At 38.0% G+C, this 15,510-nt stretch overlaps 1 protein-coding gene across 1 annotated transcript; it reads right to left on the bottom strand.

Moving 5' to 3' along the window:
• Positions 1–1,680: 1,680 nt before the first annotated feature.
• sypl2a (synaptophysin-like 2a) lies at positions 1,681–15,251 on the bottom strand. Its single transcript, XM_020110563.2, has 6 exons — positions 15,043–15,251; positions 14,752–14,826; positions 8,856–8,974; positions 6,939–7,137; positions 6,270–6,443; positions 1,681–3,855 (listed from the first exon to the last, which is right to left on the bottom strand). Exons 1-6 carry the CDS (start codon positions 15,055–15,057, stop codon positions 3,724–3,726), a joined length of 714 nt encoding a protein of 237 aa, XP_019966122.1. The 5' UTR covers positions 15,058–15,251; the 3' UTR covers positions 1,681–3,723.
• Positions 15,252–15,510: the final 259 nt, after the last annotated feature.

Consider the following 15,510-nt stretch of genomic DNA (forward strand, 5'->3'; position numbering starts at 1 on the left):
TGTGGCGTTCATTTGGGTTCAATCTCTTGACTCTTGACTTCCTGGTGCCTATAAATTGGCTCACAGCGCCACCTGCTGTTGTGGCCTGGAGGGAGAATTACTCAGGAAATTTGTGAGAAAATCCTCAGGATGACACAACAGTGGAAAAATCGCGACCAAAAAGTCACAGGATATTTTTTATTGTCGGACTTTTGGAATATCTCCTTTTGTACATGAAATGCGGAAGGCTCTTTGTTTCTGCAATCCTCAGAGTGTTTGTGAATGGTGGGGAATTTGTAAAACATTGTTTGTTTGATAAGGTTTGTCTTGAATTTAGCTCCATACAGTAAGAGAAGAATGAGAAGTGGAGCCCTCAGCTACCAGACTCCTTTAGGTTCTGGAGCTAGACAACATCTCTTCATTTAACCTTAAGTTAAAACATTCTTCTTTGATAAAGCAGATAGTTATGACTCTGAACCATGCCTTAGTTATGATATAGTTACACTGTATGTCATTGAGCACTTCTCCCTCTCACATATGTTGTCTAAGTAATTGGTCGGTGTGGGAACGTTTGGGTTTCTCTATAATATTATAAGTTCTCGACCTTACTGCCTTGGGATTTGACACTAAACAATTTTTTTAAATAATTGAATAATGGACACGTAATTTTCCAATTCACATATCAACAGTTACAAAGTCTAATAGGTCTTAATTAAATCCTTTTGGATATGTTAGCCTAACATGTGTTACTTCTGACATATCAGGCTGTCATTCTGACAACACCAACTGTCTATTAATAATTAATAATATTAATCGATAACAATTTAGACATGTAAAAATTGTATTTTGGAGATGTACTCTTCTACATTCAGTTATTATTAAATATATGCAATTCTGACTGGTGGAATTGTAATGTTTGAGATCTAAAGATTCTATCATGTAGATGTGACCAGACTTTCCAGTGGAAAGTTACTAGAAATTAAATTACTTGTTAGAATTGCAATAATTTAATTTTGAGTATAGGTTTAGATATCTAGATTTACACTTAAATCTGTGATTTAAAGGTCCAGTGTGTAAGATTTAGGTGAAAGGGATCTATTGGCAGATATTTAATGTAGAATAATCCTCATGATGTTTTCACTAATTAATTTCATCTAAATTGTAGTTTTCTTTACCCCAGAAAAGGCCCTTTATATTTAAATACTTTATATTTACATCGAGGGGATCCTCTCTATGGAGGCCGCCATGTTTTTTTTACATTAGTCCAGACTGGACAAACTAAACACCTTTTGAGTTTTTATGACAACTGAAGGTTTCCACAGTTTCTTTTTCATGTTTGGAAGGAGAGGGTGAGGTGAGGGGTGTTCAGCTGCAACATGCAACTTCAAGACAAGACAAACTTCTACACACTGTACCTTTAAGAGCAATTGGAGATATCTATATTGAGAATTGCAACACATTAAAATTAATTGTTAGAGAAGAAAAAAGACATTTACTAGTGAGCGGTTAGGTGAATTATGTACTTAAGATATCAGTGATTGAGTTTGAAATTAAATTAGAGGTGAAAATGCTTATTGTACATATCTAATAAAGATGAATTGTTGATGTCTAGTATTGCTATTACTAGTAAGTAATTAAATCATGTGGGTGATCAAAAGACTCACTCATTCATTTGTAATGTAATTAAGAAAGGAGACTGTATCCAGCAGTTGCATTGCTCATGTTTTACATATCATTACAGACCAACCATTTTTTCTTTTAGCACAAACAAGGCATAAAATAAATTAAGTCCAATGTCAATAAACATAACACGAGCATCAATAGATCACCGTGCTCTACTCAAAGTAAAAAATATATTTTAAAATGTGTGTATATATATATATATATACAGTATAGATATATATCTATACTGTATATATATATATATATATATATATATATGTATATGGTTCATGTCCAATGTAAATATGAAGTGGAATTATATTACTTTACTTATAGTGACTCAAACAGTCCCTCATACATTCCAAAGGCTATGAAATAGCTGCACAGATAGTTTCCATATGAGTCATTGTTAAATCTATTAAGGCACATATACTTCATAAGGGTAATTTAGGCCCTGAGTCAACAGTGACTCAATATTGTATTGTACAGTTAGGGTCAGGCATGAAAAAAAAAAAAAATAAGATTTAGTTTTTCTTACCTAACCCTCACATTCTTCATTACAAAAGCTATAGGACTCCAATAGAAAACCAGTACTATGTACTGCACTGCTGCAAGTTACATGTATAGAAAAACTATGAGCAGGAGTAATAAAGAACTATAGCAGGATTACATCAATCTGGCAACCTCATCGTGCCCCTTTTGACACTTGAACTATTTTTCATCAGAAGACACACAATAGTACAATGTGACATCACCAAAAATGAAAGAAAAAAGTTGCGCACTGATAATTTTTCATTGGGGAATACAAACAGAAACCCAACATTGGTTTTAAAACATACAACAGACCAGATAATGTAGATATAATACATATAACCAGTATATAATAATGTAAATAAAGTCTCCATTTGCAAACGAGGGGGAGCCTTACTGTTACAGATTAGTTGAAATATTACATTTTGAACAAACTGGAACAAAACAAGGTTTAACCTGACATCAGTACACTAGCTGTGGGAGTAAACATGTAGAGAGCCTGCCTTGGTCTGGACACAGTAGTGTGGCAAATGCTGTCAAATCACTGAAAATAACTATTTCAAAAATCAAGAGCTGTGCTTCCCCTCCTGAGGTACAGCAGATTGTAGTAAGATGTTTTTGCTTAGTGTTTTCTGTTCAAGCACAGGAAAATCCCAGTGCACTGAAAGTTTAACAGCTATGTGGTTATCTAACATATTGCAGTGTTTCTCAGTGGACTCAGAGGTGGGGGAATGTTATGGCTGTTCAATTGAAGGTTACATGTCTTTTATGCCACAAAAACCTGTCAACCAGCACACTTCTTAGTCTGGTTGTCTAACAGGCCTGTGGTATCAGCTGTTTCTACAACTGGAGGAATAAGAGCATACAAGATATTTTGACATTGAGGCTGAGTCGTTTATTGAAATTGAAATAAAGTAGTTAGAATCTGTACTGTAGTGTTTGCTCTTACAGATTAACAAATGAAAGAAGAGAAGGGCCTGCAATAATCCTGCTCACGAGAGAAACCTCAAATTACATCTGATCCCATGTAATTCCTTTATTCTGGATGTTGCTTTTTATTGCAACAACTGATTTTATTGGATGTGAGAATTGTTTGATTTCAACTTTTATGAGTCCTTTGCCTTTTCCAGAAGAGGACCAGCAGAGGTTATATGTTCTCACATCACAATTTCATCACTCGGTAGCTCCCTGAAGAGCAGATACCAATGGTGAAGCAAAAATACTATAGAGGTCTGCACTGCTGAATACCACCTATATACATACAGTTTAGGTTACATTCACAGAAAGTCTTGTTGTAGATAGTGTTAAGTACTTTAGTTTGTGTTCACACTTAGTGTTTTCAAGGCACATGGGCACTGGGATTTAGGATTTTTCAGCCTCTGGGTGAGGTCAACTTCAGCTAGTTATAATTGAAAAAATCTTTTTGACGAGTATTGTTTTTTTTTTTATCACAACTGCCTTTTTTGTTTCAATTTTTGTAAGTTAACATTAGAGACCAGTGTTGGGCACAAAGCTTTTTTGCTGTGGGTGAGGGCCAATGCCTGAGGACCCTCAGTGTTGTGGCACATCCCCCCCCCCTTCCTCCATGGTGGCCGGTGGGTTGGGATCCTTGTGGAAAGGGGTCTCTTTGTAAATGAACCAGCAGTTACCTGCCCAGAGGATCAAATTCAAGAAGCCAAATATCTGTAGAAAGACAGGAAAACAGATGACTGGTGACACACAATGCACAGTAGTCATTTCAAAGGTCAGTTTGTTGTAGAGTTGCACTACTTGCACATTATATGATATTGCATCCTCCCTTTGATTTTGTTAGATTGTGGTATAGAAATGAGTTTGAAAATAAATTTCATATTTTTTTTCAAGTAACTTAAGCCCCGACGACTAACAGTTTTTGTTTTACCATAGGAGGGTCCATAAGGTCTGTGATTCTTTGACAGGAACCAGTATCTTCACCAGTATGTAGTTTTAACTGTGAGGGGAAATTCTTAGAAAATCTCATTAATCTAAGATTATTTTTGAAAATGTGTCAACTCTTTGTGCCAGGAAGCTTTATAAATACAGCCCCAGGAATACACTATTATGGATCTCCATTATACATTTGGTCTTTTCACTCATTGTATTCACTGATGGCACAAACATGTAAATATGTATCATTACATCTAGTGGTAGGACTGGTGATGCTACAAGCTACAATCTACCTACTAATTCCAAAAAGTTTAATTTGTACGTGAAACACAGATCTCATCAAACATTCTAATCAGCTTCACACTTGGCACATTTTTATTGGCCTGGGGAAGTGCAGTGATGAATTTTACTGACATAAAATGTAGGATATTAAATTGTATTTTCACTCGAACATTAAATTTAAAAATGGAAATGGAAAATACAGACCACATTTTCATGTTACAATGTGCATTCAAATTGTATTATATATAGTTTACACTGCTGATTCCTGTACTATTGGAATACTGTGCTAGTAATGGCACTGAGGAAAGTAGTGTGTACTTATCCTTTGCAAAATTTAAATTGTATTAAGTATATAACCATGACCCAGATGAATCCCACCCTCAGTCTGGTTCTGTTGGAGGTTTATTCCTGTTAAAAGGGAGTTTATTCTCTCCATTATCAACAAGTTTTTGTTTATTGTGGGAATTGTTGTATTTATAAAATTGTATGGTCTCGACCTTACAATGTAAAAGTGACTTTAGATAATGCATGAGATAATTTGGTGCTATACAAATAAAACTGAATTGACTCTTTAAATTGGGGATGCGTCCAGGTGCTGAAAGCAGAGTCAAAATGAAGCATGTTAGCTGAATTCATTAAAGTTTGCCCACAAAGGCAGTAACAGCAGTGAATATGGCAACATGCAACATGCTACATATATATATATATATATATATATATATATATTCACCAGTGTTACCGATTACAACAGACATAAAGCAACTCTAGCTTAGGTGTTTTGCTCTCTCTTTAACATAATCCATCCGTTGAGCTGGGTGGTGTTAAAAGATCTGTTATGTTTTTACCATCCTTTGATGACAAATCCTCCTTATCGGTCAACTCTCCTCTGATCTGATCACACTCTGTTACTCTGATGTTACTGTACTGCTGCATGGATAAGACATTTTCATTTAATAACAGTAGCTTCAGAATAAGTATTGATAACTAGTATTTTGAACAGTATAGGTCTTTATCCAATAAATATGGACTTTGTACTCCCATAGTCTCTCTCTCTTTTTTCTCTCTCATTTCAGATATCTCTGACCCCGGAACCTCAGGACAACAACTTCTCCTATTACTAATTACAATATAGCAGTGATTCATTGTGCTATCAAATGTGTCTGTTATCCATAATAAATAGTCTTTACACTGTTGTTCCATTTTTAACTAGTCAGATCTGATACCTGATGGCGCTCAAATGTCCCCGGTCTTTCTCGCCCCCTCTCCCCTACTTCCCCCTCCCCACTATCCCTCTCTCTTCTCTCCCCTCTTTTCCACCCATCTCTCCTCTCCTTCCCCCGTTTTCTTTGCTCACCCCAACCGGTTGAGGCAGATGACCGCCCACATTGAGTCTGGTTCTGCGAGAAGTTTCTCCCTGTTAATGACGAGTTTTTCCTCTCCACAGTCACCGAAGTGCTGCTCATTGTGGGAACTGTTGGGTTTCTCTATATTTTGATTTTAAGGTCCTGACCTTCTATGTAAAGTGGCTTGAGATAATGTATATTATGATTTGGCGCTATACAAATAAAATTGAATTGAATTGAATTGAATATGGGCGCCAGCGCTGATACACAATAATGAACCAAATAGGATTTACATCTATAGAAAACTTAATAGTTGGTGGGGCCAGTGGGCATTTTATGTAGATGCATGGTGTGGGCCTGAACACTGGAAAGCAACGGGAACACTGATTCCCCTCATGTTTACAATCAAAAGTTGAAAACTGTTGAGAGTTGAGCACAGCTTTGCAGCTCTGTCAAACCATGGAGGAGATAGGATGAGCATTTTTAAGATCATAAAAGTTTCCAAAATATGACTATTGAGAATGAATCCTGCCACTGCAGCAGGTGCACTGCTTTAACATGACTTACCACAGAGGCAGTGAGGCGGCCCATGGAAGGAAACTCTCCTGGGTGACAGACGTCCTTGCATGACTCCACTAAGTGCTCAGGGTTAGTGGCCCATTTGACATCAGTCAGGCCTTTGCCCCAAGCTGAGGAGGACACAAGCCACAGGAAGGCAAAGGCAGCGGTCATCACAAGGTCCTGTTAAAGAGTACATAGTAAACACTGTTCACTTACACATCACTACTCAGAACGGTCTCAGTTCGTTTTGCATGTCACTATAATTTACAATTTAAAAAGTATGTTGTCCTCCCAAGAAAATCATTCACAGTTTTCAAACTTCATGGCTTCCTTCATCTGTGGGCAGGTTTCAATAGAAACTCACAATTAGCTCAACTGCAGACTGCACACTCATATCTGTTTGTTCAGTTTTCAACTGCAAATTGTACTGCACTACTGTCACATGACTGGCTGATTGGATTCATATGCACATGAATACATATGTGGTGACCACCCAGTGAGAGAAAGAAAATAAAACAAGCTAACTACACAATCCTGGGACTCTATTCAGACACAGGGATGGTGAGTATCAATCAATCAAACTTTATTTGTATAGCCCATATTCACAGATCGCAATTTGTCTCTTACAGCTTATATGGTGTAAGTATGATGAGGGTCAGTAGGGCATGTACTTACAACGATGGGGCCGCGGCTGGTCTGGCGGTAGACACTCTGGTAGCCCAGATAGAGGACCAGCGTGGCGGTGCAATAAAGAAACCCAAATACGCCGACACACACAAAGAACTCTGCCGAGGAGGAGAAGTCTCCCTGCAGGTAGGTGTCATTGGATTGGCCACCATTGCACAATGGTATCTTATAGGGGTTCGTTGACAACCTGAAGAGAAATAGAGAGAGTAAACTCTTTCAACAGTCACTCTGATTACTCTTACCTATATTTATACTCTGTGATTTCTGGGGGGAAAAGGCCTCACCTCACTTACTCTTTATCCAAGGAATGCAAGAACAGAGAATATGAAGTAATTAAGACACATTTGTCAGATTCTACAAAGAGTGTGCACAAAATAAACAAACCTTAACCAGCTCTGTCACAAAGATATTTTTGACGTTCTCACCCAGTAATTTCTTAGCATAATTTAATGATGATTAACAGAAGATCCTTTTCCTGATATCAGAAAATCCCAATATTTTTCAGGTGAGAACAATAAATACCACACTGTGGTTGTAGGCCTTCGCCAGCCAGTGCAGTTTCCGTCTGCATTTTCCAGTTTCTTATAAGGTAACTGTCACCTTTACCTCTGACTTCTGAAATCCAAACATCTTTGAGTAACAGTGACAACTGATCAAAAGTTCAAGAACTTCCCCCAAGGTGGTCTTGAGACAAAACAGAGGCCAAAGACATATTTTGAGAGGCCACCGTGGCTGTGCCTTTTGACTACCAATACCTATTTAGCTGAATATGAAATAATTCGCTTGAGGTTTTCCTGAGATATTACATTAAAAAGGTAAAACGTGTTTTAAAAGGGCAAAGTGAGCTTGACGTAGACCACCAAACTCTCATCACTTCATCTTTAAGTCCAAGTGAATATTCGTGCCACATCTAAAGAAATTCCCTTAAGCCACTGTTAAGATTCAAAAATGTGTTTTGTGAGGTCACAGTGAACTCCACCAAATTCTATTCAGAACACCATCAGTCCTAGTGAGTCCTTGTGCCAGATGTGAAAGGATTCCCTTTCATTCTGTTCTGGAGATATTACCAAATTTGAAGACATTCCGTCAAGCTAATCTTAAGATATCAAGTTCAGGAAAAACAAGGCCACAGTGACATTGACCTTTGGCTACAAAAATCTAATCAGTTGTTGCCAGCGCGGAGGCATTATAAAAATCCCTTGTATATTACCTCCACCAAGGAGTTTCTGTTCCATTTCTTTCGTCCACCTGCAGGACTACTCATAAACTGCTGAACTGACTTCTTTAAGCTTGGTGGACTCACTGACCGATTTATGCTGTTTCTGTTTTGAACAATTACAAATTGCCCTTATGTATGAATAGTGCAATATGAATTAATTTCTTCTGTATTTTACTAAATACCTTTACATGTGCTTTCCCCTTTTTTTTCATATTTTATCTTTACAAAACTTCAGTGCAGTCCTTACTAAAAAGGAACCAATATGGTTTTAATGTTTAGTGCTTGGAAAGGGCAGCTCTGGGCATGGTCTCAAAATGACACACATAACATACGTGGTTCTGCATTTTTTATAACTATAGATATAAGATAATTACCATGGGATATTGAGTTAAACCATGTGATCCAAGGTTTTTTGATAGTGGATCTAAATGCAGCCACCCAGGAAACACTGCATTCAGAATTAAGACCAGCAATCAAAATCATTATTGATGGCAGTAAACCACACTTGGGTTGATAGTGAACTGAAACAGGAGTCAGACCAGGTGTATATTCTGGCATGAGTTTGGGTAGTAACCATCTGAAAATCCTGTTTCATATTTTAACTGCATTCAGTGCTCATTGACAGCAATGTGACCAGAACCTATATGAGAAATAAAGAGCAAAGGAGAACTCTTGTTTTACAGTACCTAAATGGGTATCCAAACACAGCCTTGACATCCTCCTCCTTGCTTTCTGCACATTTGACAGTGAAATGGGTTGTCCCAGAGTAACCTCCAGTGGTAGAGAAGGCAAAGATGGTAAAGACCTGCAATGGCAGAGGAATAAAAGACTAAAAGTTATTTCAATGAGAGGCAGAGATATTTGTTTAATAATAAATGGTCTATATTTCTACAGCGCTTTTCTAGTCTTGATGAGCACTCAAACTTAAGTTTATTTTAAATTCCGTCAAAGGACTTACTATTCTATCTTCTCTAAGGGCTCTGAATTTATTTATCTGTTTCATACTCTCAAATGTATTTCATTTCTAGGTTTGAGTGAGCTCACCAAAATAATTCAGTCAACTTTGTTTATATGGCTATGAAGTATAGAATCTTGATACTTAAAATAAGACAACTTTCCCACTATCACTATCGTCTGTGCTCAGTGAATGGAAAGTGTTCTGCTGCAAAAGTAACACGTGTAATGCAGCACTAATAATAGAAAATTAAAGAAGGGCAAAACAAAGGACAAAGATTTAAAAAGTTTAACTCTGTGGAATAGTTTTCATAGAAGAATTAATGTCAGCAAAACTCTACTTCTCAAGGGAGAAAAATGGTATCCTCAAATATGCTGACCAACACGGACATCAGCAGGAAGAGGGAAACAAAGACCATTTCCTTTAACCTTTAACATGAATCAGAGAAACAACGCTTCCACTCTAGCAGCAAGGTCTGGACAAGATTTCATTAGCCTTTCTTCTTCCCAGCACTAAGTGTTTTAGTTAGAAACTTGAAGTGTGACTTAGGAGTACTCTTAAAGCTTCAGTGTAAGATGAAGGTGAAAGGGATTTTTGGTAAATTGAATATAAAATAATCCTAGTGATGTAAATGTGATCTAAATTGATGAAAATATGGGCCCTGGACTGGACTTAGACCTGTGTGGATCAGACTGGCCAAATTTTCAGGCCTAAGCAGTACTCTGCTACTGTTACTATGCAATCCACATTGTAGTAAAAGATGTATACGTTTCAGCACGGAACAAAGTCCTAATGATAGAATACAACAAACAAAACCTCTTACAAGTTAGTGTCGCACCAGATGTTCATTCAGAGCCACGAAAGGCCTAAGGCACTCAGTAAGCATATCAGTAAGCAGAGTACATCCATCTAACTTGATGTTGTTGATATCCCTGCTGTTCGACATTCATTCTATTTTTAAAAGTAAGAAGATACAAAAATGGAAACACAAACTAGGAATAGAGTGGGATTTAATACATCAGCACTTCTCATTCTACAGCCAGCACTGACTGACATTATAGACATATCACCCCCCGTAAATAGCATGTGGAACGTAAGGATAAAAATAAGATGAGTTATACCATTAACCAGATTCACTCATGATTACTTTTTCAAAGAAACTCAATACCCCTTTATTTACACAGTATGCCATCTAACAGCCCAAAATATACCCCTTGACAAGACTTTACCCGGGGTTAAAGTGGGCTAGCCTGTTTTATACCCAGGTATAAACTGGACTAACCCAAAACATACACAGTGTATAAAACAGGCTCTGCTATTTCATACCCCCCCACACACACTCAGAAACCAGCCCTACGAGGATTCAGTTTTGATCTCAATGGTCTGGCTAAACTATCTTAATTTTAGTTTTAAAAAACCGATATTAAATGGAGATTTTATATCTCACGCTAATGAAACAACATTATAAACAAAAATACACTATTTACATCCCTTAAATGCAAATTAATCAAGTGCAGACAACAATGAAGCAAGAGAAGCTTCAGGCAAATATATACACATGACCATATCTACCCTCGGACAACCTGACATCTTCACTTGACATACAACTATACAGGCTTGTACAGTTGGCTGTTTTGTCATCACCAAAAATTTGTGTTGCAGTAATAATCTTGTAAAGTAAGAATGAATAAGCAATACAGTACCTACAAACACTATGTGAGTAACAGCACTCTTCCCTCCTACCATCTCTCACCCTAAGAACATCCCTCCAACAAAGAAAAGCTTCTGATTAAGGCATTTGATTCTTGTGTCCATAGTTTGTCATTGTTACACACATCTAACACCAGCATATTGCCACACCTTTTCAACTAACTTAGCAGTTGTTTGCGGTGGGCCAAAGCAAAGGGTGAATTAGTAGACTGCAGTGGTGTAGGATGGACAGAGAGATAAACAGATATTGCCATATCCTTGCAATATGACACTTTAAAAAGGCAAGAATATTTACATAGACATATAATTATCTATTTCTGAATCCAACAGCCATTGGCCTGCGCCGGAATTCCGGCACAGTGCCGGAGAACTTTAGGCCACGAGTCTTTTGAAAGCTTCAAGCCCATGGAGGATTTTCAGGAATGAGTTTCATCTTTCAGGCATCTCTGGATCTCAGCATTTCGCAACTGTCACCTCAGCCCTGTTTGACCCACCCAGACCAATCTGACATAGCCCCCAAATAAACCCTTTGGACAGGGCATGGCCTCCCTGTTCAGACTTACTGGTTTTTAATGGTCAATCATGATCAAGCGAGACACTATGACACTGACACCGAGATGGGGGAGCTTGTGAGTGAGGTGCAGAAAGAGGTTTTTGGTGGCCACAGCAGTTGTATCAATAAAAGAAACATACTGAGTGGTATCACAAACATTGGATGCATAATACAAGGAATTTTTGGTTACTTGGTGCAAAATTAATTAAATGACTACAGTAGGTCACAAAATCTTGTAACATTTTATACAACCATTAGTTGTTTACAGCACATCAAACAAACGACTAGCCAAATCGGAAACAGACCCAGCAGGTCATGACTGATTAAAAAAGCCTGACCATCGCCTCCCATTAGTGATGACCACCCTCCATATGACACTGTGAAAACTGTTGTTACTAATTTTATTCAGACCAGTGTGACTTTCAGTAATATCCATTATAAACATCTGCTCAGATTGTGTGGCGGAGGGAGGCACAATGTTTCTCCCAGCGCCACAAAACCACACTCTTGAGAAGTATGTTTATTGCAACCTTAAAACTGGAGCTGTCTAATGACAACAGGACTTGTTGGACTGCCTGTAGGTATTGGTAATAGTAAGGTTTCAAATCAGAAAAGCAATGGCTGCAGGTAAAATGCATAAACGCTCTTTGACCATCATTAAGGAGTAAAGATCGTCGAGCTACCAAAACTAAAGCCACACTATCAGTAGTGGCTTAATGCAGGGACAAGATTCTGACTCAGACCACAATGGATCAAATAAAAAAAGAGAGAACAAAATGTATCGCAAAAACAAGGCATTTGGGAACTCATTGTTGATTTCCCAGAGGGATATTTGAAAGCTAGTTTTACTATGGGTATGGGTATTGTAGGAGCTATTACGTGCTGTATCATTTCGTATACTAGAGCCAATTAGTTCAGTTTTGAGCAGTAGATGGTGTGGAGCACAAGGTTCTTATCGTAGCTTTATCTGCAAGACAACAAAGACTACAATTTAATGCAAGTTCATTTTCTCATGATTTCTGCAATGAATGGGAACCTCTCCCAAAAGGACAAACATAGATATGATCTCATCATTTTCTTTGTAAAAACTATGCACCAGGAGCATTCCACCCTGCCTACGTGACTCTACAGGAGAGTCACAGGTATGAAAACTCAATACTCTGATAGAATATATCTCTCTTTGGCAAAACTTTTGTCCAGAGGTTTGGGATGAAATGGCTTTAAATTGTGAAAAGTGTTTTTGTTCTGCCAAATGAAAAAAAGAGGTTTGTACACACACATTTCCCTCAAAGGACAGATCTAAAAAGAAATTGTTTTGGTATTGGTACATAAACTAGGGTGACACTACAATAACCCAACCTTGAGTTTAAAGCGGTGTTCAGACTGCAGCCCTTCATGAAAAAACACAGCCCTCTCTTTCCCTACAATTGGGTCAGTCCAGCAACATAACCAAAGGTTCAACCTGGCCACAGTTTTTGCAAGACCACACCACAACCATATCTGGCAAGGCATTCTTAACACACCTTTCTGGCAGGAAAACATTGTATTTCTGTTTGCCTCATTATCATTTTGACAACAAAAGCAATTAGGATTAAGCAGGATCTGTGGTTACAGAAGTAACTTCAGGATTAACTCTGGGTTTTCAATGTTAGTAAGCTGGTTCATTCCTTACTGGTGTAAATCACCATGGTAACACGCTGCACCTCTGACCTGCTCTGGAGCTTGAATTAACCTTGAATATCATGTTTGTCGCTTTAACTGAATGTACCTCCAGATATCAGCATTTCTTATCTTTATTCAGGGTTCTGACAATGATTATCGCACCAACTCTGCTTAAACCTTATAGCAAAGAAAAAAAGGTGTCCCTTCACTTTCAGTTTTACCTTCAAATTAAGCGACTTGTGTTCATCTGCGCCCCTGTGAATTTTGAAAATAAAATGTTCTGCTTCTGTGACTATTTGATAGAGATACATACTCATGTTTGACAACCTACTGAAACTGTGACAATTGTGCACTAAACCACTAAACAGTGAACCAACAAGTGGCTTGAAAAACCACAGTACAGTGAGCCAATGTTTGTTGTTTACAAACAGGACGTGGCTGTTTCACAAACCCACACCTTAAACACACACAGCAATACCTACTTTAAATAGCAGTTTGCACAGGAGCCACAATCCTGAACAGCTCTTTGTAAGTACACAGTTCATTAAGATTACCCACTGTGAAGTCAATTGTACATACTCACATTGCAGTGATATTAATTGTACTGAGCAGCAGCATACAGCTGCATGGCATTCCTCAAAAAAGGCATATGGAGCTGGTTCACATCTGCTTTAATGAGAATTTTTCTGCAGCAACAAATAGCACCACCAACTTCTGAGTGACGCTGATTAACTTTCTGAAATAATGAAACAACTAGCATTTTAGCTGAGAATTAACACATAACTGGGTTTCACTTTGGAAAAAGTGCAATGGTTTACAACAGAAACTTGAATTCTCATTTAAACTAGTAGATAAATTTAGCATTTAATTTGAAATATCAATAGCTACATGTAAATCCACAAGCTGCAGTATAATTTATTTCAGTGAATTTACTTAATTACTTAGAGAAGACTCTGACACTCTTTCTGCGTGGCTCTCATCTGTTATGGCGTGTGAAGATGTAATCTGGTTGTGTGAAGGAGAAAATCAAGGTGGGTGCTGCAGTTGACGATGTCTGAAACTCTGCAACACTCTTATAGGTTTAACACTCACATTTCACTGGAAATGTCACTTAAATTTTTGATAGTGTTGACATTTCCAGAGACAGGAGACAAAGGAAAGTCAAACAAACCTGTTACTAATAAGCTCTTTTTGGCACATAGATAGTGTTGGAAGAGAAGGCAGGTGGAAAACACAGCACGGATTTTAGTTTGGGAAACCTACCTATAACCTACTATGCATTTATCTTATACCATTATTAGTATTAGTTAATTAATTAAGTACTTATCTGGCTTATGTAGTTTTGTAGACCCTAATTTCAGTGGAGCTTGTCTTTTATATTATAATATATATCCTATTTTTATTGTCGATTTCAATATCAAATAATGAATGACTTTATAAAATGTAAACAATTATGTACAACATTTTCAGTGTGAAAGAGTAGTCTCTATACACGTGTACAACTAGTATCTCACGTTAGCAAACAACACAGCAAGCACTTCCATGGTCTCTGAAAAGGACTCCTGCAGATATTAAGATCCCCAGGAAAGAGTGAAAGGTGAGGTGATATGGTGGCTGACAGGTGTGAGGAACTTCTCCGTGACGTTAACGAGGTTTCTGATCTACTTTTGAAACATTTGAGATGCGTTTTGACTTTACTCACCCATTCTAGGACACGAATAAACCCAAGAGGTTCTTTCAGTGGTCCCAGGTCCAGAGAGAATCCAGACGCCAATTTCTGGGTGCAACAAACGGTCGAGTGTAAAAAAAAAGCAGAACAAGGCTAAACAAACATTACGTTAGCCAGGTGTGGAGGCAGCAGCGTTTGGAAAAGCAGCCAAACTACCTGTTCGTCACCTTGTGGCTAACTGGCCCTGCCCTTGTTAGCCAACCCCTGCTAGCAACATGCTAACACTAACTCATGTCATTCTTATTATTTACCAAACCCACCAACCTGAACGGTGTCCATTGGGGCGTGAAACAACTACAGTGTCGTTTGGTTTCAACCCTGAAGTTCAGTTCGGTTGTTAATCCAACTTGTTCGAATGGTGAACTCCGATCCAGCGGCTACTGACTGACTGTCAGCGAGGGGCAGAGCCGCAGGAGAGGCGAGTGACTGATAAGCTCAGCCTACTGTCATCAGAGCCTGTTCAACAATGAACAAGTGACCAGCTGTCACCAACAACGAAATAAGAACAGCAAGACTTCCGGTTACCTTTCTAAATAATAAAGTCAGTAACATTTATGATTATTGTCAACGCGGTTCCACCAGAGGATATTAGCCCTATTATTGATTTTTGATTATTCAATCTGTAAATTGTAGGGATTTTATCGTCATGGGATGAACCCTTTGAGACGTATCATCTCGTTTTCGATGTGGTCCCAAACATTCATAAACAAAAAAGTACAGGGGACAATAATA

Source organism: Paralichthys olivaceus, chromosome 2, assembly GCF_024713975.1.
Source record: "Paralichthys olivaceus isolate ysfri-2021 chromosome 2, ASM2471397v2, whole genome shotgun sequence".
Taxonomy (NCBI): Eukaryota; Metazoa; Chordata; class Actinopteri; order Pleuronectiformes; family Paralichthyidae; genus Paralichthys; species Paralichthys olivaceus.